Source organism: Lotus japonicus, chromosome 2, assembly GCF_012489685.1.
Source record: "Lotus japonicus ecotype B-129 chromosome 2, LjGifu_v1.2".
Classification (NCBI taxonomy): domain Eukaryota; kingdom Viridiplantae; phylum Streptophyta; class Magnoliopsida; order Fabales; family Fabaceae; genus Lotus; species Lotus japonicus.
The window spans coordinates 8,932,981-8,960,262 of record NC_080042.1 but is presented as its reverse complement, the minus strand read 5'-3'; the positions used below and the strand labels follow the sequence as shown (position 1 = coordinate 8,960,262).

The following is a 27,282-nucleotide window of genomic DNA, read 5'->3' as shown; positions in this document are numbered from 1 at the left end:
TTGGATGGAGATGGAGGATGCATTCAATCCAAATCTTATTGTCAGTGTAAGCGCACTCTCACTCTCACTGCTTTTTTGTTGAATACAATAGCTAAACTAAAAAAGAAGCTTAATAGATTGGGTTGATTATTTTACCCTATTTTACTTTCAGATGATGCCAAGCCCTTTGAGGATGAGGTTGACTCTTTCTTTGCTGACTGGATGGTACAATGAGGAGAGGAGGAAGCTACAGACAAGCAGTGAGGCCTTCTGGGATACTCCGACAAAGCTGAGTTGATGTTGGGTGGTAGTAGGTCATGCACATAGTAGCTTAAGATTTTTTGAGAACTAGACGAGGCTTTTGGTACTGTGTATGTTCCCCTCGTACTTTTGGTTTGTAATGTGTATGAACCTGGTTAATGGTTTGTAATGTTGTGGATCTTGGTGCTTCTGAACCTGCTTAACACTTTTGGTTTGTAATGCTTACGAAGCTGCTTATTGGCCTGGGCCCGTTAACTTTTTATTTTGGGCTGGCCCAGAAAAATACATGTAATTGGATCTTTAGGTGTTTCTTTTGGCACACTTATGGAAAAATATATGGTTGTTTGTGGCAAATTCTGTTTTCGTTCATTGGTGCCTATCCCCATCCCCGTAGCCCATTCTACACTTTTAATTTTATTAGTGCACCTTTAGGCAGCACTCATAAACCCTTTCCTACCCCAATATGAACTACATATTAAGTCAAAACATGCAAATAAACTACATATTAAGTCAAAACAATAACACAATATGAATCCAACATCAAATTAAACTTAATACACACCACAAGTCAACATTTACTCAATACAAATCCAACAGTAACACAAATTGTTTTGTACCTAATACACCACAATCTAATTAAACTTTCTAATTAAAAAAGACATACTACTAGGGTTCCATGGAACTAAACTACGTCAGCCTCCGTAAACCACACCAGCAAAGGATCCACAACCTGAAATTTATACGTATATTAAGCACAATGAAACCATTCATTTGAACAACATAAGCACACGAAATCATAAAAGAGAGGATAGTTACCTCCTCAACATCTGTCTCAAACATTTTCATTTTCTTCTTCAAATAGTCTCTGGGTGAGACCAGCACCAATAGATCCCTCTTGAGTTCCTTGTTGAGTTCCTAGTTGAGTAGACGTTTGGCCATCTCTACGTGTGCATGTTGTGCGGTTGTGTCCTGGCTTGCCACAGATACCACAGCGAAGAGTACACTTACCTTTCATTGACCGTTGAGAGATAATGGCCCCACATCCCTTAGATCTGACAACATCAGGATTCCTAATGTGCCTCTCTTCACCTTCCTCACCCTGTCCCTCATCAACTGTTGCACCATGGTCAGCAGCACCATCTCCAGCTGTCACGTCAACCTGTGAATTACTGCTCAGTCTTTTACAGTGCTCAAATACAAGTGATTTGGTCTCTTGAAATTGTGCACTTGTGCGACAAGCAAGTTTGCACAGGTTTCTACAACTTGCAAGCAATGCAGAATATCGACAGACTGTTAGTTGATCCCATTCATTCATTTCAGTTTCTCCAAAGCCCTCAATAGATTCCTTAGCATTAATAGTCCACCTACCAAGAACAAGGGATTTAGGAATCTCAACCATGTCTATGTGCACCATCATAGAAACAATGTGATCACAAGGAAGGCCTACTGACTCCATTCTCTCACAGCTGCACTTTAACTCACTAGTAGGTTCATAATAAGTAACTTGCCAATTCCTTCCAGTTGAGGGGTAATGCTTCACAAAGTAGATAACACACATTGCTGTTCTCTTGAACCCAAAAACCCTCCAAGTTGAAGCCCTTTGAAGAATAGCCCTAAAACGAAGAAATATGTTACGCGTGTAGATCTTTGATGCGGACCTCTCCAGTGCTTTTAGAGATGTCAACAACACTTGTTCCCCATGTGTTGAATTAAAGTCATCTTCAACCTCCTTGAACCTAAAGTAGGTCATGCACCTGTGAAAGTTCTTCAAGAAATTCCACAAATTATTTTTATAATTCACATATCTACCGAGCTGAGCATGCAAGCCTTCAACTCGCGAGGTGGTCCTAAAACCACCAAAAAACTGACCGCGCATGTATGCAGAAGCCCACATTTCCTTCTTCTCATACGTCTCCTTCACCCATGGTTCATCTTGAACTTCAAATTCTATCACCATCTTTTCCCACCTATCTTCAAACCCAGCCACCTCATAGTCACCCAACATGCATCTTTTAAACATTTCTACGAATTTGGGCTTCTTCACATTCCTTGCTGCGTTCTCCAATAAATGCCACGCACACAACCTATGGTGGGCATCGGGAAATACTCTTCTAATCGCATTCCTCATGGTCTTGAATCCATCAGTAATGACAGATACAGGAGCTTTGCCTTTCATTGCATCCACAAATTTTTCCAGCAGCCATACATAGGTTTCTTCTTTCTCATCAGATACAATTGCTGTGCCAAACACAATGGTCCTGTCATGATGGTTGACTCCAGACAATACCACAAGTGGGCAACTATATTTGTTTTTTCTATACGTAGCATCAAATGCTAACACATCACCAAAAACACCATAGTCTCTACGACTTTGTCCATCGCACCAAAACAAGTTCAGCAACTTTCCTTCCTCAGACTTCTTATGGCTCCAGTACATGTCTGGATCTGTGCTTCGCAAAGTACGCAGATAGCCAAATGCACCTCTTGCATCAGGCAACTGGTTTCTCCTCTCCTTATCCAATACATTGTACATGTTCCGCTGATTCAAATTTACATTCAGATACCCACCTGCTTCACCAGCAAATGATGCATAAACTTGGGGAGGTGAAATACCAACTCCAATCATGTTGTTCATCTGGGAAACATCCATGTCGCACATCTTCCTATGACCGGCTAGCAAACCTACATGCTTATCAGGGACAACCAAGTGACTATGTCCATCATCGAGATGTTTAATAACCCAACGTTGACTATATTCAGATTCATCAATATGGACCTTGCAGTGTGCTAAACATCCACACCTAATGTCCCTCCTAGGTTCACGCTTGCAAACTCCATCTTCCCCAAATCTATCTTCTCTGTGACCTTGTTTATGACAGACAAAATTCTGCTGCACAATTTCTCCCTTAAAGTTTTTCTTGACAACGCTCCGACGGGCAGAAAATCCATTAAAGCGAGCATACATAATGTAAAAATCGTAGGCAACATTACGATTTAAAAACCTGTATTTCTTCATGTCTTCAAATGTTAAAGTGACGAAATTGATGTTACCCATATCTTCAACACCATCTATGGGAATTGTACAAGTTTCTCCAATGGATTGCACAGCATCTTCACCATCACATAAGTCTTCAATTTCCTCACTACCAGAAGTCTCATTCTCGTCATCACTATCGGAATCCTCGTTCTCCTGAACAAAAATAACGAAACCATTCGTAATAAGGAACAAGGATAGCATCGTCAATAAGGTTTGAAAACAATAATTACCAAACCTGCAAAAAATCTTCTGCATTATCAATCTTTCTTTCTCCTTCCCCAGTGGCCATCTTTGAAGAGTTGAATAATCGCCGGAGTGCTGCCGGAGCGATCTACAAACAGTAAATCACAAACATCAGTTATGTGTATTCGAATTGAACTAAGAGCATCTCAACATAAAAATTTGAATTGGGGGTTTTCAGATCTATAAACACGACAAACGAAAAATCGTGATTTCGAAGGATACCTTTGTTTTCGCTGCTATGGGTTACGGGGTTCGTGGGTTGGATCTGCCGGAGGAGGCTGGTGGGGGTACAACCAGAGCTAAGGAGCTAAGGGTAAAGATGAATGTCCTTCTTCTTGAAATGTGAAATTAATTCCAGCTGAGAATATATACTAGTAATTAGTGCGGAATCATGATTAGCAATTAATGGAATAATTAAAACTTTAACTAAAAATATTTACTTTTAAATTTATTTTTTTTAACCGGAAGGGTGATGGTAGGTAAAAAACAGGGCTCCAAAATTAGAGCCCGAAAAGATGGGATCCATGGTAGCCGAACCCTATTTTTTATAAACATTTTTCACTTATATTTAGAATAAGAGTTTAATGTAGTGACAACCAATCACAACTAGGGGTGAGCAAAAACATCGGTATTGGTGAACCAAACTGGAACCGGTCCAAACCGTATATTTTAATTCAATTTATTTGGTTAAAAACCGGCATGGTTCATTTTTAAAATCTGGTTCAATTATTCGCTCTAGATTTGAAGAATTGGTTTTTTAAATAAAAGATAAAAAGAGAACATAAGATCCAAATTTTGGTTTCAAAAAAAAAAGATTCCAGATTTACTGAAGAAGAAGAGACGACGAACGACGAGCGAGACCTGGCAGTGATGGCGACGGGCGAGACGACGACATACGGTTATCCTCCACCGCTCTTTACGTACGGCCTCTCGCCCTCTCCCCCTTTTATGCCTTCTCTCAGTAAAACAAAGCAAAGAATCATCAGTAGAAAGAATCAAACCTGCACCTTTACTCGATGGGAAGAGGATCACAAGGTTCTCATGGGTCCTTCAAGCAAGAAGGAGCGAAGAGGTGACAGGGTTGTGGACCCTCTTTTTGTTGCGAGCCCAAATCTATTGCGAAACTAGATCGTTCAAATCTTTCAATTTCTCATTATGTTTCTGAACCAAGATATGGTGCGAAGCACGTGGGGCACCCGTGGTTTGCGGTTCAAAATAGTGATTTTTCGTCCACGGAGGTCAAACCTGTTGAAATCACAGTGTTTTGGCTTCTAATTCAACCTCTACTACTAGGAGAAACTGAACATGGTGAGGTGATTATTTCTACTTGTACAATTGTAGGTTATCCGTTTTTAATCATAAACCGGTTCTTAATTCGGTTTTATATATAAACGGGTTGCGAACCAAATTTAGGAAATAAGAGCGGACCAGTTCTTAAAACCAAACAATATAAGTGGGTTTTAATTGGATATGGTTTGGTTTGGGTGCACACCCCTACTTCGCACCATATCTTGGTTCAGAAACATAACGAGAAATTGAAAAATTTGAATGATCTAGTTTCACAATATGCCCCATTGAGGAACTAATAAATTTTGTTTTAAATTTCCAATAAAAGAAAACTACAATTTTATTTGATGGAATAATTCACAACAGCAATTCTCCTTAAAAATGAGAATGTAATTTTTTTTAATTACAGTTGGCAACGCAAGCTGAGTGTGTAGGAAGAGCTTTCGGATTCGATCGTCACAAAATACATTATGGGAGAGGAATGAGCAGCCTTAGCTATGACTAAATCTCGATTCTGGCGGCATCCAAAAGGTTACTCGGTACTAAATGTTTATAAAAAAAAATAACAAAATTTGTTATTTTTATTAAAATATTAAACACTTTGATTAAATTTTTTTTTACTCCATCGTCAAATAATCTGTGGAATCAGAATCATCGCATTCTGTGTTTTGGTTGAGACTTCGCCACTCGTCTCAGCAGCGGAGCGGTCCCTTTTCCTTTCTCTTTCGCTGCTTAGTCCAGCATAGCATAGCATAGCCGGTTAGTTATTTTCTTTCTGAAAAATCCATAGCATTAGCAATTTAGCAATAGGGTTGAAATTTTGTTAATCTCATTTTCTTGATACCCAATTCCAGTTTCTGAACTTGAGAAAAATGAGAGTTGTGCAGCTAGGAACACGAAACGTTTCTCCTTATTTTCTAAAAGACCATGAAAAGAAGTTACTAGAAAACGCTTCCAAACAAAAGGTCAGAAGGAAAGTTAGGTCTCGTGTGGTGTCCCCTTATTTTCAGAATCACCACATGGAATTGGAAGCCGTGGCCGAAACCAGTAATTTCAAAGCTAGAAATTACTTTCCGAATAAGCAAGAGGATGAGAGGAATGTTTCTCCCTATTTTCAAAAATCAGTTATCACAGAAGAAGAGGGAAATGAGGCAGAAACGTCTAATCTTAAAGTCAGAAAGGTTTCCTGTTATTTTGGAGAAGCTCCAAAGATTTCTCCTTGTTGTTTCCAAAATGAAATTGGGAAAATGTCAGTAGAATCAGCAGAGAATGGTTATGGCAATGGGGTTGAAATTAGTAAACCTGGAATTAGAAGTGTGAATAATAACTTCAAAAACGAGGCTGAAACTTGTAATCTTCAAGGTAGAAAGGTCTCCTCTAAGCACATTGGAAAAGCCAAGGATAAGCGAAAAAATACAACTCTTTCAGCTTCTCAGAAGTGGGACGAAGCTTATAGAAAAAGAACTCCGGATAATACATGGGTGCCACCGCGGTCTCATTTACATCTTATTCAGGAGGATCATATTCGCGACCCTTGGAGAGTGTTGGTGATATGCATGCTACTCAACATCACTACTGGTCGACAGGTATGTTTTACTGTTGGCATTGACCTTCATATACCGTGCTATTGTATCTTAGTGTTAGAAAGAGTATTGTTTCAAGTATTGAGTATGTACATGAGTGAGTGGTATTATTCATCTGTTAATTTGCTTTAAAAGGCTCTGTAAGCTGTTGCTATTGTTCTTGATTTTCGCTTTCTAAACTCTTTGTTATGTGGGTTACCTGTGTTACTTCTACGGAAAGCTGTGGTCCATTGTCATCTTTGAAACAAGAGCTGAACAGTTAATGTTTTATTCTCTATGGGTTGTAGAGAATTATAAATATATAATTAATCTAGTGCTAAAAGTGGCAGAATTGTTACTTGTACTGTAAGCTAGTTGATGTGGAAATGTCACGACCCGCTCTAGGCGCGTGACAGGCGCACAGACTAGCAACAGCCAAACTCTCACCTAGCCTGGCAAGCCTAAAGATAAAACCACACTATGGATACATAAATCAAAGTATTAAGTTCTTCTTAAAATTTTGACAGGGTCTCCTCTCTATTATCAATGTCAACATGTCCAAAATAAGAAATTCCTGCCATAGCATATATCCAGAGATCCCAATAATCAGATCTTACAGCAATACAAGTTAACGCCCATTATAAGGTCCCAAGGAAACAAGTCAATTAAAACGCTAACATACTGAATTTAATTATAACCACTCCTAACTAATAATAATTCAATAATAACTTCCTAACTGCTCTGCCTGTTGCTGTTCACGTGCTACTGTTCATCCGCACCTTGTTCAGCAGCAGAAGTGGCTGCCCCACCACCCATGTTGGTGGTTGGCCTGAGTTTCTTTCTCTTGCGGCTGTAAACATGAATCAGAGGTGGTTTTTCCTTATCATAGTCTAGCTTATAAATTGTTAGGAATCTATTTCCTAGCAATGAAACAGTAAGTAATTTGCAGTGAAAGGAAAAGAAATGTGATTGTTTATTGAATTGAAATTGGCTTTTACACAGAGTGGGAAAGGTCCCTAATCTGACAAGAGCAATGCTCCTTATAGGAAGCTCAGAGCTTCCTATCCATCTCACAGAATTCAATGATCAAAAGATACCCCTCAACCTCTCTCCTAGCCTTCTTATACATCTTCTCTTACAATCACTAACAGCTCACTAACCGTCTCATTCTCTCACTCCCCAATCTGTTGGGAATGTATCACAGGTGGCTCCTTGGAGATTCCTTTCCCCCTTCTAGAATATACGTGCCAAACCTTAGGCCCACTCCCTTTGTGCACTAACGGCCCAATTGTATTATCTGGCCTAACAATACCTTCTCCTTCAACAGCAACCTTGTCCTCAAGGTTGAAGGCGGGGAACTGGCTTTGAATAGTAACTTTGTCTTCCCACGTGGCCTCTTCAAGAGGTTGGCCCTGCCACTGAACTAGAACTTGGGCCACATCAATTCCATGGCGTAACACTGTACGATGAGCCAGAATGTGGAACGGTTGGATACTCGAGAACTCATCGCCATCCAACTGCTCTGGCAGCTCTTCTTCAACAGCGTAATTTCCAACAGCTTTCTTGAGCAACGCAACATGGAAAACAGGGTGAACACGAGAGCCCTCAGGAAGCTTCAGTCGATACGCTGCTGCCACGATTCTCTCAGTGATGGGATACGGCCCATAGTAACGAGGGGCAAGCTTCGCATGAACCCTGTTCACGACAGATAATTGTCGATGAGCTCTCAGCTTCACGAAGACCCATTCGCCAACCTCAAACGACTGGTCCCGTCGCTTAGCATTGGCCTGCGCCTTCATGCGTGCTTGTGCTGTGCACAAATGATCCTTCAATTGACGCAAAGCTTCATCACGATCCTGGAGCTCACGTTGCACCGCCTCCACTCTGGTTTCCCCAAAAGCCCAACGGGTGAGGACTGGTGGTTTTCTCCCATACACAGCTTCGAACGGAGTCATCTGTGTCGCTGAGTGATAAGTAGTATTGAACCAATACTCCGCCCAATGGAGCCACGTTGCCCAGGTCTTGGGTTGGTCAGCGGAGAAACATCGGAGATAAGTTTCTAAACAACGGTTGACAACCTCCGTTTGTCCATCGGTCTCCGGATGATACGCGGAGCTGAGCTTCAATTGGGTGCCCTGTAATCTGAAAATCTCCCTCCAGAAATGACTAATAAACAAGGGGTCACGGTCACTGATAATAGACGAAGGCATACCATGGAGACGCACGATTTCCTTTGCAAACAACTCAGCCATGCTCCGCGCAGTGTAGGGATGCTTAATTGGGATAAAGTGGGCATACTTCGTAAGGCGATCGACAACCACAAATATGGCCTCATATCCCTTGGAGCGTGGCAACCCGGTGATGAAGTCCATCGAGACATCTTCCCATATCTGGCTAGGAATGGGCAAAGGTTGGAGGAGACCCGCGGGAGACGCTGCCAAATACTTGTGTCGTTGACAAGTATCGCAATTCCTGACAAATTCTTGGATGGAGTTCTTCATTCCCAACCAATACAGATTTGCTGCCAAACGTCTATATGTGCGTAGGAACCCCGAATGACCTCCTTGAGGCGTAGTATGAAATTCTTGGATCATTTTGGGTATGTAAGCAGATGAACTGGACAGAACCAAACGCTCATGGTAAAACAGTGTGTTTTGGATTACCTTGTAACCGGGATGAGCTTGGGTGTCTTTTTCCAGGTCCTTGATGATCTTCATCAAGCGTTCGTCTCCTTGTACCTCCTCCTGAATCGAATTCTGTTCTGCCCAGAAAGGATAAGAAACCAACGTATTGAATTCCCGTGTCCTCCACTCGCGACAAAGCATCAGCGCCGCGATTGGACTTACCTGATTTGTACTCAATATCGAAGTTATATCCCAATAACTTCGCTGCCCAGTTCTGTTGGTCTCCAGTGACTATTTTCTGGTGCAAGAACTCCTTCAAGCTCTTCTGATCAGTTGAAACTACAAATTTGCGACCAAGTAAGTAAGGCCGCCAATGCTGAATGGCGAGGGCCACCGCCATCAACTCCTTTTCGTATGCTGACTTGGCCAAGCTGCGGGGCCCGAGTGCCTTACTGAAATACGCAATCGGGTGCTTCCCCTGCAGAAGGATTGCTCCCAACCCGACTCCGGAAGCATCACACTCCAAACGGAACTCTTGACTGAAATCAGGAAGGGCCAGTACAGGAGCAGTGGTGAGCCTGACCTTGAGGTCATCAAACGCTTGTTGTGCCGCGCTATTCCACTGAAAAGCGTTTTTCTTTGTCAAATCAGTCAAAGGTTTTGCTACCTTGCCATAATCTTTGATGAATTTTCGATAATACCCGGTCAAACCCAGGAATCCCCGTACCCCTTTCACATTTTTAGGAACAGGCCAAGTCAACACACTCTCAATCTTACCCGGATCTACCGCGACACCCTCCTCTGAGATTAAGTGACCTAAATAATCCACAGTTTTTGTGGCAAATTGGCACTTCTTGCGGTTTGCTGTAAGGCATTGGACCTGCAGAATCTGGAGCACCTTCTCTAAGTGGCCCAAATGCTCCTCCCAGGTCTCACTGTATACCAATATATCGTCAAAGAATACTAAGACCCCTTGTCGCAGCATAGAACGAAAAATCTCATTCATTAAACTCTGAAACGTTGAAAGAGCGTTCATGAGACCGAAAGGCATTACGAGGAACTCGTAATGTCCCTCGTGAGTGCGAAAAGCGGTTTTGTGAACATCAGAAGCTCGCACCCTGACTTGATGGTAACCGGATTTCAGATAAAGTTTGGAGAAGAATCGTGCCCCATGTAATTCATCTAACAACTCCTCAATCACCGGTATTGGGAATTTGTCCGGTACCGTGACACGATTAAGTGCTCGGTAATCCACACACATCCGCCAGGAATTGTCCTTCTTCTTCACTAATATCACAGGGCTGGAGTATGCACTGTTGCTCTGTCTTATGATTCCTTCAGCCAGCATTTCACGCACTTGCTTCTCAATTTCATTCTTCTGGTGGTGGGGATAGCGATATGGCCGCACATTGACTGGCCCCTGTCCCTCTTTGATGGTGATACTATGTTCTCTTCCCCTTCCTGGAGGAAGGCCTGGTTTGCTCTGAAAGACCCCTTCGAAACGGAGGAGCACGGTGTTCAGTTGCTCTTGCTGGCTTGGTGTGAGCCCCGGTGGCAGTGGTTTAGTTTGTGTGTGCATTCCCAGAGGTCCTAGGAGCCCCTGTTCTTTGCCAATTCCTGAACGAAGAATGCCTTGCAAGGATCCCAAGTTGTCCTTCCCTGCTCGTTCTCCTTGAAGCTTGATCCATTCAAGACCATTCCAGAAACTCATCGTCAGAGCTTGCCAATTAACAAGTGTGTCACCCAGAGTTTGGAGCCACTCAACTCCGAGCACAATGTCGGGTCCACCTAATTCAAACAACTGCAGAGAGCACTCAAGCTGGTATCCCTGCATCTGTATCGTTAAACTCTTGCAGCGCCCTTGGGCCAGCGATCGGAACCCATCTCCCAGCTTGACCGTCATGCGGGGAGTCTCAAGAACCTCCCATCCCATCTTTCGCACCAGTTGGCCGTCCACGAAATTGTGGGACTGTCGATCAGAATCACCACCGGCACGCCGTTCACGGAACCCAGAATCTTCATGGTTTGAGGAGCCTCTTCTGGCCTTGCTCCCATGCTCCCCAAACTCAACAAAATCAGCTCTCCCACGTTGTCTTCTTCCTCCTCATTGACTTCCATTGCCAGGATATTCCCTTCGCCGGAGTCGTCATCCTCATCTTCTACAATCAGCACGCGTAGATGCCTATCAGGGCATTGGTGGTTCGGGTGGAAGGGTCCACCACACTTAAAACACAGGCCTTTTTGCCTCCGCTCCAATAACTGAGGATAGGTCAAATGGTTGAAACCCCGGTCTCGTGGCCCAACTCGCTTCCCTTCCTGGGCCGTTTTTGTTTGCTCCCCTCGTGCCATGTTAGTAATGGGCCTTTTTTCCTGACCCGTGTCCTTTCCTCCTCTGACCCATACCCAATCAGTGTTTCCGGCGTTCCCCTGGTTCGTTCCTCCGGGTCGCGAACCCGATGGTCCAATTCTATTGCTCCGTGCCTGACCCGCTCCAAACTCCCCCTTTACCTCCTTCTCCACTGCACGCGTTACCAGCAACAAACGTGCTCGACTCATTCCTCCCATGGCGATGAGGCTTCTAACCTTGCCTCTGATTTCTTCCTTCAATCCGTGCAAAAAATAGCCCTGGTACTGTTTGTCAGGAAGTTTCGGGATCTGCGCAGTCAAGAACTCAAAATCTGTAATATAGTCCTCGACGGAACCCCTTTGACGGAGCTCGGTGAGCTGCTCGTACACGTCACCGTCGCCGTCGCCGTTGCCGCCGTAACGCTCCAGCAACGCTTCGCGCAAGCGTTCCCATGTCAGCACCTCGTCCGCTTCCAAGAGCGAGTTGAAAATATGGATTGTACCTCCTTCCATACTCAATTGCGCGAGACCCACCTTCACTTCCGATGAAGTTTCCTGGACGCGGAAGTACACCTCCGCTCTTGAGATCCACCCAGCAGGATCCTTTCCATCAAAAGGGGGCAGCTCTACCTTCTTCACCGATCGTCGGAATTCCTCCAACGCATCGCCACGGAGAGAAGTCTGACGCAACTCTCCCATCATGCCTCCCATTGGTTCCGGAGTCTTGCCACTGGATCTACCAATGGACTCTTCTCCAGGGTTTTCTTCCTCCGCTGGTTTCTTCCCTACTGCCTTCTCCACCATTGCTACCAGAGTAGCCGGCAGATCCTTCACCGCCGATGTGACCGCCGATAGAGAAGTTCGCATCGCTGCGAGTTCCGTTTCCAACGCGTCGATCTTCGCCTCCATTTGGGTGACTGCAACCTTGGTGGTTTTCCTGGGTGGCATCCACAGGTATCCCCGTGAAGATGATCCGGCAGGTCGGACCAAATTGTTAGGAATCTATTTCCTAGCAATGAAACAGTAAGTAATTTGCAGTGAAAGGAAAAGAAATGTGATTGTTTATTGAATTGAAATTGGCTTTTACACAGAGTGGGAAAGGTCCCTAATCTGACAAGAGCAATGCTCCTTATAGGAAGCTCAGAGCTTCCTATCCATCTCACAGAATTCAATGATCAAAAGATACCCCTCAACCTCTCTCCTAGCCTTCTTATACATCTTCTCTTACAATCACTAACAGCTCACTAACCGTCTCATTCTCTCACTCCCCAATCTGTTGGGAATGTATCACAGGTGGCTCCTTGGAGATTCCTTTCCCCCTTCTAGAATATACGTGCCAAACCTTAGGCCCACTCCCTTTGTGCACTAACGGCCCAATTGTATTATCTGGCCTAACATAAAGTCACACTTTATGCACTGAGGGGTTCTTACTTTGTATTAGGGGTTCCTTTTAGTTTGTGGAATATAGTTAGTTTGGAAGTTAGTTAGAGAGTGAGAGATGACAAGTTATAAATAACAGGAAGGGAAGATTAGAGCCTGGTCTTGACTCTTGAGAATGAAAGGAATGTAGGGAGGGAGAGTTTCAGGTCTCTCCAATACATTGGTGTAATAGCGATTTATATCAATAAACACTATTTTCGCTCTAACTAACTAATTGTTCTGTTAACGAAGGGGTTAGTTGCCTAACACTTAGCAGTTAGCAGCAATCTTGTCAGGGTATTAGAGAAAAATTGCTGTGTCCCACCACTACTCTAGAGAAATTTTATAAATAATTTGATGTAAATATGTCAGTAAAAATATTCTAGAGAATAGAGAATTATTTTTATTAATTTGATGTAAATATGTAGTTTTCTGTTGGTGTGCTGGAGAGGAACACTTGGAGCTTAATTGTGTTTATTTGCCACTAATTTTGATGTGTAAGAGTTATATTTTGGCTCTCTATTATATTCTTCCCTTCGAAAGTGCTGCTATCTTGGACTCCCATTATTTCAATATGTTTCTAGCATTTTTGTTCTGCTTTGCCTTTATTTATTTGAGTTTTTTTTATCCTCCTGCTAGTTCTTTTTTTTTTTAAATCTCTTTATCTTTTAATACTTGGTTTGACATCATCTGCTGAAACGTGTCTACCTCGTTCTTATGTCAAAACATTCTAAGTTATATAGCATAGCTTGGCAAGAATGAAACAACTGAGTAGGGATTGGAACACACATTCACATTCTAAATTTTCCAGCATATGTCTACCAAGATGGAATTTGGTGATTATGACATGGATAGTCCTTCTAGTTGTGTTATGTTATATACAAAGTTTCCAGCTTTATGATACTAACCAAGTTAGATAGGGTCTCATTCTACAAAAACCTCCTTTAGGTCTTGTTATTAAATTTGAGACTGTAAATATGTGATATAATTTGAATAATGCTAACTAGATGGGTGTTTACAAATTTATATTATACGGATGAGTTTTTGCAAAATGCAGGTAAGAGCAGTTATATCAGACTTTTTCAGGTTATGCCCTGATGCACAAACCTGCACTCAAGTATCAAAAGATGAAATCGTGGAGGTAATACGGAAACTAGGCTTACATAAGAGGGCAGCTATGCTACAACGCTTTTCTCGAGAATATTTGGAGGAAAATTGGACTCATGTAACTCAGTTACATGGTGTTGGCAAGTATGCAATTTTATGCTCTTTTAATTGTGTTTGTCTTAGTGTGTCTGTGTATTCCTTTTATTCATTTGACTCTTCAAGTGAGATATCCATTTTAATGGAAAAAAGTAATGTTATAATCACCGATTGGAAATTCAATAGTTGGGAATGGAATAATTTCATAATTCAATATATTTCTGTGTGTATATAATCACAATTTTAACAGTTGATGTGTATAAAATCACAATTTTAACAGTTGATTTTCACTCTGAATTCTTCACTTGAGAAGTCAAATTTATTTTTGTTGTTTACTTGCTTATTTAAGTTACACTATATTTTTTTCCCTTTGTTTATATATTATCTCTCAATTTAGGTATGCTGCTGATGCATATGCCATATTTTGTACGGGAAAATGGGATCGAGTGACACCCTCAGATCACAAGCTAGTTAAGTATTGGGAATTTCTTCGTCTTATCTATCAAGATTAATTTGTGAAAGACTTTGGAGCTGAATGTCGTTGACGCGAAAATCTCAACTTGCCATTCGTTTGTTATTTTTCTTTATCTTTCTTGTGTTGGGTGTAAATTATCTTTTTCTTTTTGGAAGAATGAATTCCAAGAGTGAGTTACTAGCATTTCTCCCTGATAAATCTGCAATGTTTAGAAGAATACTTTGTTTTGAAGTTTCATCAAGCAAGTCTAGCAACATTTGCAAAGGAATTTACAGATGATGCATCAATACTAGAATCTTATTTATATGCATTTTTACTGACTGCAAGTTATATGAAATCATGTACTGTTGGAAGAAAGTCAGTATTCAGCTAATTTATTTTCTTTACATGCACTGCCGTATAGCTGAAATGTAGTTGTTGTGTTCTTACTTCTTTCTTTTGTGTATTAAGTATTAACCACACTTCCTTCACTGGATGATAGAAAGCACATCAATGTTGTATTAGTTTCTTCGCATCAATGTTTTATGTTTTCTTGGTAACATTTTCCTTTTATTTACGACACCTATATATTTGGCAAAACTGGAATAGTGGATAATAAATGGAGAGCTATTACACTCGTTCTTTTCAGTAGTTTATGAAATTAAGAGGTCTTGAGCAAGTTTTCTCTTTCTCTTTTGTTTATTTATTACTGTGCGACTTCAAACAAGGACTTCTATCTAACCTCTCCTACCTTCTTGAACTGGTGAGTGCAGTAAAGAGAGCAGCAGCAAGTTAGATTTTTAAAGCTGAAGATGTGTCCAAGTGCTTTCTTGGTTTTCATGTATTAATTATAATGTTATTTTTTTAAAATTCCTTTGATTCCAAACCTGTTTTCATTTTGACAATTGGTTTTTGGTTTTTTGTGATGGTAAACAATTTATGATTGTTGCATGTATGAGTTCAGAGAACAGTACAAGAAAGAGCTTCCAAACAACAAATTTGTCACTGTTGTCAATAATTTGTTTTACTTTCTTGTGGGATAATTTTAATCCTGTTTTTAAAAATTCTTAATCATAAATCACAGTTAAAATAAGCTTGGTTGGCAAAGCTAGCAATGGTAAATGGAAGACAATGTCTAATGCTGTGAGTAACTCGATTTCATTGTCTGTGTTGAATAAACAAAATATAGTTTGGCTTGGTAGTTAATGCTTTGCACTTATCCAGTTTATGCAATTTTTAGCCAGCATAAACATCTTACCCCGCCTTTCACTCCTATCCAGTGGTGACATGTCGGCCCAACCAAATTCTAGCCGAGTCACCGGATTAACCTTTAAATCAGCAGAGTCATAGCGGTTCGCTTGTATAATGAATCATATGAGAGGCTTATACCGGTTTGTTGATCGAGTCTCAATGAACGAAATTTTTATATTCTAGGGGGAAAATCGCCCCATTTGTGTTAGACGTACGTCTGTCCCTGTCTATATAGATGGTCAGGATGACTGGAAGTCTTGTTTTGACTAGTTTAAAAGTCCATTTAAGTTTTTAATAAATGACTTTATATCAGTAGCTTATAATTTTTTACAAACACATTTGAGGTAGCTTATAGCTTATAAATTATATAGTTTTGAAGCTCATTAAATTTATTTTTTTATACAGTTATGTAAATAAGCTCAAATCAGCTTATCGTAGGTCATACCATAAGTTGTTTGCATAAACTCTCCCAAATACTGACATAAGAGCTTATGCTATCACATAAGCTCAAATAAGCTCTTCCAAACGGGGTCATACATATAGTTTTAAAGCTTATTAAATTTATTAGGACTAATAGTCAAATTAGTCCCTAAAACGAGTTTGATTTTAGTTCCTAGTCTGAAAAATGATTGGACTAATTTAACCATTAACCCAATTTTTTTTTATCCTTATTGTAAGACCCAAGTTTTTAAGCTTAGAATAAGTGGAAGAGATTTCCATTTATGATTAGGCTTGACGTATCGTGAAGGAAAAACCTGAACAAGAGTTTATCGAATGGAATAAATTTATGAAGGAGAAAGTTCAGGAAAAGTCTAAGGATTGTATCAAAATCGATAAAAGGTATAGCACGATCGATATACGCCTAAACCTAGGGCAGAAACCCTAGTAAATAGCTAGTTTTCACTTAAAGTCACGATGGAAATTAATTCCAAAAATCTTCAGAGAAATGTTAGAACTTCTCTTATTCCTTATACGACAATCGTTTCGAGGCGAAACCCTAGAATCTACGAACGTCCGATTCCAATCTTCGGAAGTTTGCCGAAACTAGAACCCTGATAGTTCAAGAACCCTAGAATCAACCGACAATGAAGACTTTTTCTATTCGGAGCTTCAAATGAAGATTCTACACGCTTACACCCATTTCTCTTGATGTTTTCAATCTTTCTTCAGAAGGAAGTTTTCTATTCCGACATTCGATGCAAAAAGTAACTTATCGGGTAAAATAGTTTTACACCGACTTTGCATTAGTCACCTAAAATACAAGGAAACCTCTTTTGAGTTTTGGATTTATGTCGCCAAAACCTATCTTAGAATTCACGGAGAATGAAGCCGGAAAAATCAGATTCGCGAAACTTTCATTTTCCCGCGTTTTGCCAACCTCTATATATAGCAAGAAAAGGAGAAAAAATGGCAAAACTTCACCATTTTCTCTCCCAAAACCTGCGAGCTTCACCAAGAGGAAGAAGGAAGAGATTTGCTTCATTTCTTGCTTGATCGTTGATCCAACAGTTGCTGCTTGAAGGTTTCGAGGTATAGTCGCTAATTCTTACCTCTGATCGTCTTTTCCATAGCTTTTCTCTATGTCTTTCTGTGCTCATAGTTTTGAGGTTTTTGCAAAACTATCCTGATAACTTCATTTTTCTATCTAAACATCTTCCCTACGTGCTCCTGAGCATGTCTAGCTAATAATACTGCGCCGATTCTCGAAAAACTACCGTCGAGTTTCAATTCTGCTTAAAATACCCATTTTGGGGCAAAGCTTCGTCCTTTGGACTGAAAACTATCGCCTTAGCTTAGTGCTAGTAGGATTAGTTGTCAAAAACGTCGTTGGTGACGTCCCCATCCAATTTTCTTTTCGAAATTTCAGTTTTGAATTTCTGAGCTAAAAATAATGACCAAAATACCCCTGCGACAGTTTTCAATCCGATAATTTTTCCGAGTTTAGAATACCCTTAGTTACGACTAATAATAACCTAGGAACCAAGTTTGATCGAAGAAAAATCGAACCACCTAATTACCTATAGTGGCCGAGCACCCTAAGGGGGAGGGAGGAAAATTCCTTTTTCGAAAACTTGTCCTTTCGCGCTAGATTATCGTACCTCGGAGTATATACTACTTCGTGTAACCTTAGTGAGTATTGTTTGCTGAGTTTCTGACTCATTGTGATTGATTTCGGTGGTTTTGCTCTAAAGGTGCTTTTGAGGAATTTCCTGAAGAGCAAGGCATTGATTGTGAAGGAACGCTAGACGGGAACCTTGGAGAATCTTCAGGTGAGGGCTTCTCACTGAATCCTTAGTTAATGCTTAGGTGTCGATATTTCGACTTGATTTACTGTTTCCGCACTTGTTTGTGTTTGATTGGAAAAATGTTTTCTGAGGCTTCGGCTGACAATGTAGATGATTCATCTACTGAATGTTTTTGAGATTGAATTACATGGTACGTGCTAAGTGGGTAATCTAGGATGTGTGATGCATGCTTTATATGCTAAGTGCTACGTGGTTATTGTAGAGTATGTTGATATATGACATGTTGGTTGATTGCACTGATTTAATTATGCCTTTTCAATGATATCTGTGATTCTGAGTAGTGAGGATAGCGGGCAGGTCATGCCGATTTTATTTTGAGATTTTGGGGAAAGTTTGATATGACGAATGAGATTCGGGCCTTGTTATTGTGTTAGTGGATCGAGACATTCTCTGGGAGTCATTTGGGATTTGGAGATCCCGAGAACTTATAAGATTTGCAACAAGACAAAGTTGATATTATTTTGTAAAGAAAACTCATAAGACATTAAACAACCTCTAAATCTTTAAGTAATGATAATAATCTCGAAGGAAGCTTAGGATGCAAATCTTAGTTTTGGAAAACGAGAAGTGTCGTCGGATCCAAGTGTTGAGAGAATTGATAAGTTCTGAGTATGTTGATACTCCTTCGCTCTTTGAGCAGTTGTTTAGCCATCCAAGGGATGTGCCGAGAAGCTTCACTGAGGCGTGAGACCTTGTGAAAGCGAGAATCTTCACTAAGGCGTTAGACCTCGTGTAAAGCATGGATCTTCACTGAGGCGTGAGACCTCGTGAACAGCATGAAGCTTCACTGAGGTGTGAGACCTTGTGAATGCGTGAATCTTCACTGAGGCGTGAGACCTCGTGGAAAGCATGGATCTTCACTGAGGCGTGAGACCTCGTGAATAGCATGGAACTTCACTGAAGCGTGAGACTTCGTGCAAGTGTGTAAATTCACTTAGGCGTGAGACCTCGTGAGAGCATAAAACTTCACTGAAGCGTGAGACTTCGTGATTGTATAAGACTCCACTGAAGCGTGAGACTTCGTGGGAGCATTGATGACTCGAAGAGTTATCGTGAGTGGTTGCACTCATTTTTATGATTAATTGTATTTTGTCGCAGAATCGACTTTTACCTTAGGGTATGCTTTTAGAGACAATAAGTTAGCTAGAACACGTGGCGACGTGTCGAGTGAGGTCGGAGACGTTGTTTGGCTAATCACTTTGCATTCATGCATACATTTTGAGGTATTAACACGAGACGAACTTCGGACCTCGGTGGATTCCAAAATGGTCATAAGACCCGGATTTCCGCGTAAGAGCGTTTGTAGACGACTCTTAGTAGCAGACCAAAATGGCAGACCTTCGGGTTCACTGCTGATCTGGCTACCTTTGTGTGGTGTAAGAGGCACGCGGGCCGAAATGGTCCCACCGTGGCTGGTGTTAGGGCTGATCCGTTGATGCCCATCCTTTTTCCGGAATGCATTTGGTTAACTGGGTTAACCGTCATTTCATTTCATGCAACATGCATACTGACATTGTTGCTGAGTGTGTTTGATACTTGTTAATTCTATTTGATGCATGTTAACTGTGATTACTGTCGTTACATTCATTATGGAATATGCAACCCTAGGATGTTATCTATAACTATAAGCCTAAGTGGCTATTCTCTTATTTGTATCTATTGGTGATATTACTTACATAATTCTTTGGAGTTGACCCTCGCGTCTTCTGTGTGTGCTTTGGCGGACTACGCCCTTTGTCAGATGTCTTTGGCGGGCTGGTTCACGATGGTTCACCCTTCGGGGGGAACTAGGGTTGAGATGCTGGAACAGGAGCGCATCGCGGTTGCGAGAGGAGGACGGATGGTGTACATAGACTAGGTCGGACGACGATCATGCTAGCATGTAGGTTTTAGTGCAGTGTGAGCTCCTCGAGACAGGATTAGTGTAGGAGTAGAGTTTTAGCTCTGACCATCATGTTTTCTATTTGGGGACAGGGTAGTTTCCCGCCGATAGCTTTTTGTGTGGTTTCTTTACGGGAATCACAGAGAGTTGGTTGGACTTAGGAGGTCTTGTTTCAGGCCATCTGGGCTGACTCATTCTCATTTTTGAGGGTTTGTGTTGCGAACACTTAACCTTTTCTTTTGGATTGTACATTTTGCCTACGGGCGTTACACTCTTTTCCTTTCCGTCACTGGAGGTCACTCGTGACGAGGTTTGCTACTTGCAGCGGGGGGCTGTAATTATTATTGTACATTAGTTCTGTTATCTTTTGTTGGGAGTTTATTTCTTTCAGTCTTGCTTATATCAATAAAAAAAATATATTCACGTTTTACCGCTTTAAGTTTCTTTTTGGTTACTAAAGTGACGCCACCGAAAACGGGGTGTTACACTTATCATTTTAATGAAATTTTACCACCACTATTTTTATATTTTAGAAAATACTAAACCTGTTAATGATATTTTTGAAGTGAAAGATAGATTTTTTTTTTTGAAACATAAAGATAGAAATGAAGTATGAAAGATTGTGTTTGGGTTATATTGTAATAAAATTCCTAGTCTTAAGATAATTAACAATGGACTAAAGTAGAAGAAATAATATAATAAAATAAAAAAACACTTTTACCTGCTGCAGAAGGTAAGATGAGATAGGATCAAAAAGGGGTGGTCGTGTATCAATCGTCATTTTGGGGATTTGGGTTTAACACCCCACCCATTAGGCCCCCCGCCCCACCTGAAGGGACGAAATTACCAGAAAATCAGTTGATTAATAACGGTAAATGATTATCCGACACTATAACGGGTAATCATTTACCGATCGTGTTTAAAACATATAAACACGATAGTTTGGGTTTTGAAACCCATTATTTCAAAACCCAAATTTCCCTCCCCAAATCGCACCCTCTTCAATCTCTCCCAAAATCCGGTTCCACCACTTCAATCTCCCTCAAAGCTCGGTTCTAATCATCATCAAAGCTCCCTCAAAGACTCATTCCATTACATTCAAAAGGTAAGTTTTGATTTTCAATGATTCTCACATTTCAAGTTTGAATTAGGTGAATGATTGAACACTAGGGTAGTTGATTGATGATTAGAGGTAGGTTTTGTTGTGTTTTGTTGCCTGAAATTGCATGAAATGAGTATGGGCACGAGTGGGGCGCATTTGAGTCTGCTTTGGTTCACTGTAATATCGAAAAATCAATTTCTGATATGATAATGGAAAATGATTTTCCGATATGATAATGGAAAATGATTTTCCGATATGAAAGTGCAGACTTCCAAAATTTATTTCCAATATTTAACCATGGCATGTATTTAACTTCCAAGATTACTTTGCTGATTTGTTGAGAATTGGAAAAGATCAAGATAGATTTGAGTTTCATATTCTTCATGTTTTGTAATTAGGAAAGTTGTTTCTTGTTTTTGTTTGCTAGTGATGATGGTTGCTTGGTAGTGGATTAGTTCTTAAGTTGACCTTAACACAGCTAGAAATTGTTAATCACATTCACATGCAATGTTACTATTTCGGTACTTCAAAATAATTAGAGGTTTTAGAGTCTTGATATAGAAATGACGGTTGAGTTAGAACTTACAAGTTGTCCTTTTTGTTAATTCTCTATATTTTCCTTTTGATATCGTTAGTTGCTAAATGATTGGTTGGAAATTTCCGGATTAAGTAGAAAATTGACTCAAATGACATGCTCATATGTGAAAATGCTTTACTTATTATGACAAGTATTGTTAAATTTGTTTGTTTTGCACAGATAGCGAGAATGAAGGGCGGGAGGAAGAGGTTGCGACATGCTTCTACTAGTGAACATCCAGCGGATCGACACGAGCGCTTGCATGCTTCTACCAGGTGCGGCGACCATATTGCATCCACTCAGGCGGTAGAGGCTTCGGAACCGTCACCAGCTCCGTCAGCTACTCCGGCCGGGGCTCCGTCTGCTTCTCAGGATGCGGCTGAGCTGGATCCTACTCCGGTGTCTCCGATGGCTGAGATACCTTTTCAGGAGACATCTGGCGAGTCTTCTTCTTAGCCTAGTGGCGAGGAGTCTTATTCTGAGGCTAGTGGTGAGGAGGAGGAGCCTCTTATTCTCCAGGAGGAGATTGATGCTGCTGATGTCGTGCTAGAGGATGTGGCACAGGGCGGTGTGGATGACCTCATCCAGAGGGTGGCACCGTTTCCTGGGGGGCCTGAGGATCTGTCGCTTCTTGCGCATTATCCCGACCACAAGGCTCCTTGGACGTGGCAGGCACTTCTACGCACAGACCCGCGGTACGATGACCGTCGGACACTGAGGGTGGCCACTGTTGGGGGAAGGTATGGAACCTCCCCTGTGATGGCGATTCAGAGGCTCATACACATGTGCGATAGCTGCTGCAGCAGACGAGTTTGTATCACCTGCCTTGGTGCGGGTTACCGGAGACAGACCCACCTCTCATACTGGCCCTTGTTGAGAGATGGCATGAGGAGACGAGTAGCTTCCACATGCCGTTCGGGGAGATGACTATCACCCTGGACGACGTGTCGACTCTTCTCCATTTTCCCACGGGGTCGAGGTTCTACACTCTGGGCAGGGGGGAGCGAGATGAGTGTGCAGCGCTCTGCGTCCAGCTCCTGGGAGGATCTGCTGCTGATTATCTTGTTGAGTTTGAGGCGGCGGGTGGCAAGAATATCCGGTTCCTTACTATGAAGGCCATGTATACGTCTGCTTTGGATTGTATGTCTTAATCATTACTTTATTAAGTTGTATTTATTTTTAGCGTATTATTAATAATTGTTAACTTAATTCATTTCATTGTAGAGCACCGCTTTGAGGATGCTGCTAGGATCTGGCTGGTGAACCAGCTTGGTGCCACCTTCTTTGCCAGCAAGAGTGGGGGTTACCACACTACTGTCTACTGGATCGGGATGCTGGAGGACCTCGGTCGCGTGTCGGAATGCGCGTGGGGTGCGATTGCGCTGGCATCGTTGTACGAACAGCTTAGTCGTGCGTCCCGCAGGAAGACGACCCAGATCGGAGGTTCACCTCCCTCTTGCTGTCATGGGCGTATGAGTACATATCCAGCAGCATCATTATCAGGACGGAGGTACCCGGCTACACACAGGACCAGCCTAGGGCGCAGCGGTGGTCCACGTCCCGGATCGCGCATTCCGGACTCGATGAGAGACGAGTCATGCTGGATGAGCTTACATTGGATGATATCACATGGACCCCATTTGAGGACCATCGGGCTGTTCGACCGCGGGATCCCAGGGCCCTCTATTCCGGCTACATCAGGACACCTTACGACCGGTCTGTGAGCCGACATCTACTGGAGAGGGTTATGCGCCAGTTTGGCTACATACAGGACATCCCTTGACACCCCTCTGAGATCCTGTAACGCCCCAATTTCTCAAGTGAGGAGTCACATTAGTAACCTAACAAAGTCTAAGGACTATTTTGTAATCCTAAGAAAACACGATAATTTTTTTTCTTTTCAAAACAATTAAACAAAGTTTAATACATAACATAGTCTTAAATAAACAACTTGTTCCCGACATATAATAATAGTGTCTTACAATAGCATAATCAAGTTTCCAAAATAAGTACGCACACTTAAACAGTGGCGAAAACAGGGTTTTAGTAACAGAGTTTCCAGATAACAAAAAGGACTCAAGCATAAACTACTAAGAGGAAAACTATACAGCTTCTTCCATCCTTGCTCCGCCGGTTACTATCCCTCCTCCATCTCAGCATGGCTAAGCATCGCCAGAAGGCTCTTCATCGCCTAATAGCGTTAAGCGCCCAAACAACAAGTAGCAAATAGAAAGGGTTAACTCCATGCAACTACCACATATAAAGGAGAAAATCATGCTATTCAAATTTAATTAACTAGCATGGTAAATAAACTAGCAACTTAAGTTAATCCAGATATCAACAAAACCAGCAATATAACTAAACTCATATATCAACAACTTAACATAGATTAGCTCAGATAAAAATAACCTCAACAATATAACATCAAATCAGATATCAATAAACCAATAACTAAAATCCAACAACATAGGGTCAGGTGTTAGTTCCCTATAATGCAACTATATGCTGCTACCAAAATGGATCGATCAATAACGTCTCACAAGACGGGACAATCACGCGGGACCACACCCACCTCATTGCCACTTAACGCTGTAAGACCCAAGTTTTTAAGCTTAGAATAAGTGGAAGAGATTTCCAATTACGATTAGGCTTAATGTATCGTGAAGGGAAACCTGAACGAAAGTTTATTAAAATGAAATATATTTATGAAGGAGAAAGTTCAGGAAAAGTTCAAGGATTGCATTATGATCGATAAAAGTTATAGCACGATCGTTATACGCTTAACCTAGGTCAGAAACCCTAATATATAGATAATTTTCATTTTTAGGCACGATGGCAGTTAATTCCAAAAATCTTCAGAGAAATGTTAGAATTTCTCTTCTTCCATATATCACAATCGTTTCGAGGCGAAACACTAGGATCTACGAACGTCCGATTCCAATCATCGGAAGTTTGCCGAAACCGAATCCCTGGTATTTCAAAACCCTAGAATCACCCGACTATGGGGACTTTATCTATTCATAGCTTCAAATGAATATTCTACACGCGTACACCCATTTCTCTTGATGATTTCAATCTTTCTTCAGAAGGAAGTTTTCCATTCCGACATTCGATGCAAAAAGCAACTTATCGGGTAAAATAGTTTTACACCGACTTTGCACCGACTTTGCATTAGTTGCCAAAAATACAAGGAGACATCTTCTTAGCTTAGGAATTCCTTTGCCAAAACCTATCTTAGAATTCATGGAGAATGATGCCGGAAAAATCAGATTCGCGAAACTTTCATTTTCCCGCGAATTACCATTTTCTATATATAGCAAGCAAGTGAGAAGAAATCACAAAACTCCACCATTTCTTCCCAAGGAGGCCGCGAGTTTGCATAGGAGAGGAGGAGGAGAGATTTTCTTCATTTCTTGCTTGATCGTCGATCAATCAGTTGCTACTTCAAGGCTTCGAGGTATAGTCGCTAATCCTTACCTCCGATCGCTTTATCCATAGCTTTTCTGTAGAGTTTTCTGAGTGGATAGTTTATGGGTTTTTGCAAAACTATCCTGAATCTTTCATTTCTGATTCTAAACCTCTTCTATATGTGCCCAAGATCACTTCTGCCGGATTAGATTTTCCGTTATGTCGCCGGAATTCCGCCGGAATCAATTCTAGCCTAAAATACCCATTTATGTAGTTTTTGAGTAAAGCTTCAACCTTTAGGCTGAAAACTATCGCCTTAGCTTAGTGCTAGTAGGATAAGTTGTCATAAACGTCGTTGGTGACGTCCCTGCAAAATTTGGTTTTTGGGATTTCAGTTTTGAAAATCCTAAGTTAAAAATCATGACCAAAATACCCCTGCGACAGTTTTTGATCCGATAATTTTTCCGAGTTCAGAATACCCTTAGTTACGGCTTATGAAAGCATAGGAACCAAGTTTGATCGAAGAAAAATCGAACCCCACAATTAACCAAAGTGGCCGAACCTATTTAAGGGGGAGGAGGAAAATTTCCTTTTCCGAAAACTTGTCCTTTCGCGCTAGATTATCGTACCTTAGAGTATAGATTACTTCGAGTAACCTTAGTAAGTATCGATAGCTTTGTTTTCGCTAGATTCTGATAGTATTTCTGTGGTTTTGCTCTAAAGGTGATTTTGAGGAATTCCCAGAGGAGCAAGCCTTTGATTGTGAACGAGTGTTAGGAGATCGTCCTGGAGAATCTACAGGTGAGGGCTTCTCACTGAATCTCTAGTTAATGTTTAGGGTCGATGTTTCGACATTGTTTACTGTTTATGCACTGAGATTGTGTGTGATTGAAAATGTTTTCTGAGGCTTCGGCTGACAATGTAGATGATTCATCTACTGAATGTTTTTGAAGATTGACTTACATGCTATGTGCTATGTGGGTAATCTAGGATGTGTGGTGCATGCTTTATATGCTAAGTGCTAAGTGTTTATGATGCGATTTATTGATATATGACATGTTGTTGATTGTGATGATTTAAATATGCTTTACATTGGAAATCTGAGATTCTGAATTGTGAGAATAGCGGGCAGGTCATGCCGATTTTATTTTGAGAGTTTTAAGAAAGTTTGATAGGACGAACGAGGTTCGGGCCTTGATTTTGTTTAGTGGATCGAGACATCCTCTGGAAGCGACTTGGGATTGGTAGATCCTGTAAATGTATACGACTTGCGATAAGACAAAATGGAATCTATTTTATAAAGAAAACTCATAAGACCTTAAATAACCTCTAAATCTTTAAGTAATGATAACAACCTCGAAGGAAGGCATTGGAAGTGAAATCTTAATTTTGGAAAACGAGGAGTGTCGTCGGATCCAAGTGTTGAGTATGTTGTCGTTGTGCTGTTGGAGCAGCGTTTGATGTTGTGCTGTTGGAGCAGCGTTTATTGTTGTGCTGTTGGAGCAGCGTGTGTTATTGTGCTGTTGGAGCAGCGTGTGTTGTGGTGCTGTTGGAGCAGCTATGTGTCGTTATGAAGTGTGTCTTTTGGTCGCAGAATCGACTTTACCTTAGGGTAAGCTTTTAGAGACTTTAACTTCCCTAGAACACGTGGCGACGTGTCGAGTGAGGACGGAGACGTTGTTTGACTAATCATTTTGCATACATGCAACATTAATGAGGTATTAACACAGGACGTACTCTGGACCTCGTCGGATTCCAAAATGGTCATAAGACCCGGATTTCCGTGTAAGAGCGTCTGTAGACGTCTCTTGTAGCAGACCGAAATGGCAGACCTACGGGTTACGGCTGATCTGGCTACCTTGGTTTGGTGTAAGAGACACGCGGGCAGAATGGTCCCACCGTTGCTGGTGCTAGGATTGATCCGTTTGATGTCCATCCCAGAGGCACGCGAGCAGAATGGTCCCACCGTTGCTGGTGCTAGGATTGACTCGTTTGATGTCCATACCTATGTTTGGTGTAAGAGGCACGCGGGCAGAATGGTCCCACCGTTGCTGGTGCTAGGATTGATCCGTTTGATGTCCATCCGTTCCGGATTGCATATTGGTTGACTGGGTTAACCTGCATACATATCACGCAACATGCATACTGACTTAGTTGATGAGTGTGGTTGCTAATTGATAAACTTACTTGGAACATGCTAATTGTTATTATTGTCGTTATGATTTTGTGGAACATGCAACCCTAGGAATGATATCTCTAGTTATAAGCCTAAGTGGCTATCTATTATTTGTACCTATTGGGTTTATTATCTACATAGTTCTTTAGAGTTGACCCTCGCGTC

At 41.4% G+C, this 27,282-nt stretch overlaps 2 protein-coding genes across 3 annotated transcripts; one reads left to right on the top strand and one right to left on the bottom strand.

Annotated features, from left to right (window-relative positions):
* Positions 1-787: 787 nt before the first annotated feature.
* LOC130736019 (protein FAR1-RELATED SEQUENCE 5-like) lies at positions 788-3,478 on the bottom strand. Its single transcript, XM_057587880.1, has 2 exons — positions 1,057-3,478; positions 788-970 (listed from the first exon to the last, which is right to left on the bottom strand). The coding sequence occupies exon 1, from the start codon at positions 3,476-3,478 to the stop codon at positions 1,073-1,075; it is 2,406 nt and encodes an 801-aa protein (XP_057443863.1). The 3' UTR covers positions 788-970; positions 1,057-1,072.
* Positions 3,479-5,441: 1,963 nt separating this feature from the next.
* On the top strand, positions 5,442-14,824 carry LOC130737532 (methyl-CpG-binding domain protein 4-like protein). 2 transcript variants are annotated; one of them, XM_057589328.1, is made up of 4 exons: positions 5,442-5,566; positions 5,662-6,393; positions 13,816-14,009; positions 14,359-14,824. In XM_057589328.1, exons 2-4 carry the CDS (start codon positions 5,680-5,682, stop codon positions 14,471-14,473), a joined length of 1,023 nt encoding a protein of 340 aa, XP_057445311.1. In that variant the 5' UTR covers positions 5,442-5,566; positions 5,662-5,679; the 3' UTR covers positions 14,474-14,824. The 2 variants fall into 2 exon arrangements, with proteins under 2 accessions (XP_057445311.1, XP_057445312.1); XM_057589329.1 differs by having other exon boundaries at positions 5,445-5,566; positions 5,695-6,393.
* The last annotated feature ends 12,458 nt before the right edge of the window (positions 14,825-27,282 follow it).

Coding starts and splice junctions, on each gene's coding strand:
- LOC130736019 (XM_057587880.1), bottom strand. CDS start 3,478: ATGCTATCCTTGTTCCTTATTACGAATGGTTTCGTTATTTTTGTTCAG.
- LOC130737532 (XM_057589328.1), top strand. CDS start 5,680: ATGAGAGTTGTGCAGCTAGGAACACGAAACGTTTCTCCTTATTTTCTA. Junction 6,394..13,815: donor ACATCACTACTGGTCGACAG/GTATGTTTTACT, acceptor TGCAAAATGCAG/GTAAGAGCAGTTATATCAGA. Junction 14,010..14,358: donor CAGTTACATGGTGTTGGCAA/GTATGCAATTTT, acceptor CTCTCAATTTAG/GTATGCTGCTGATGCATATG.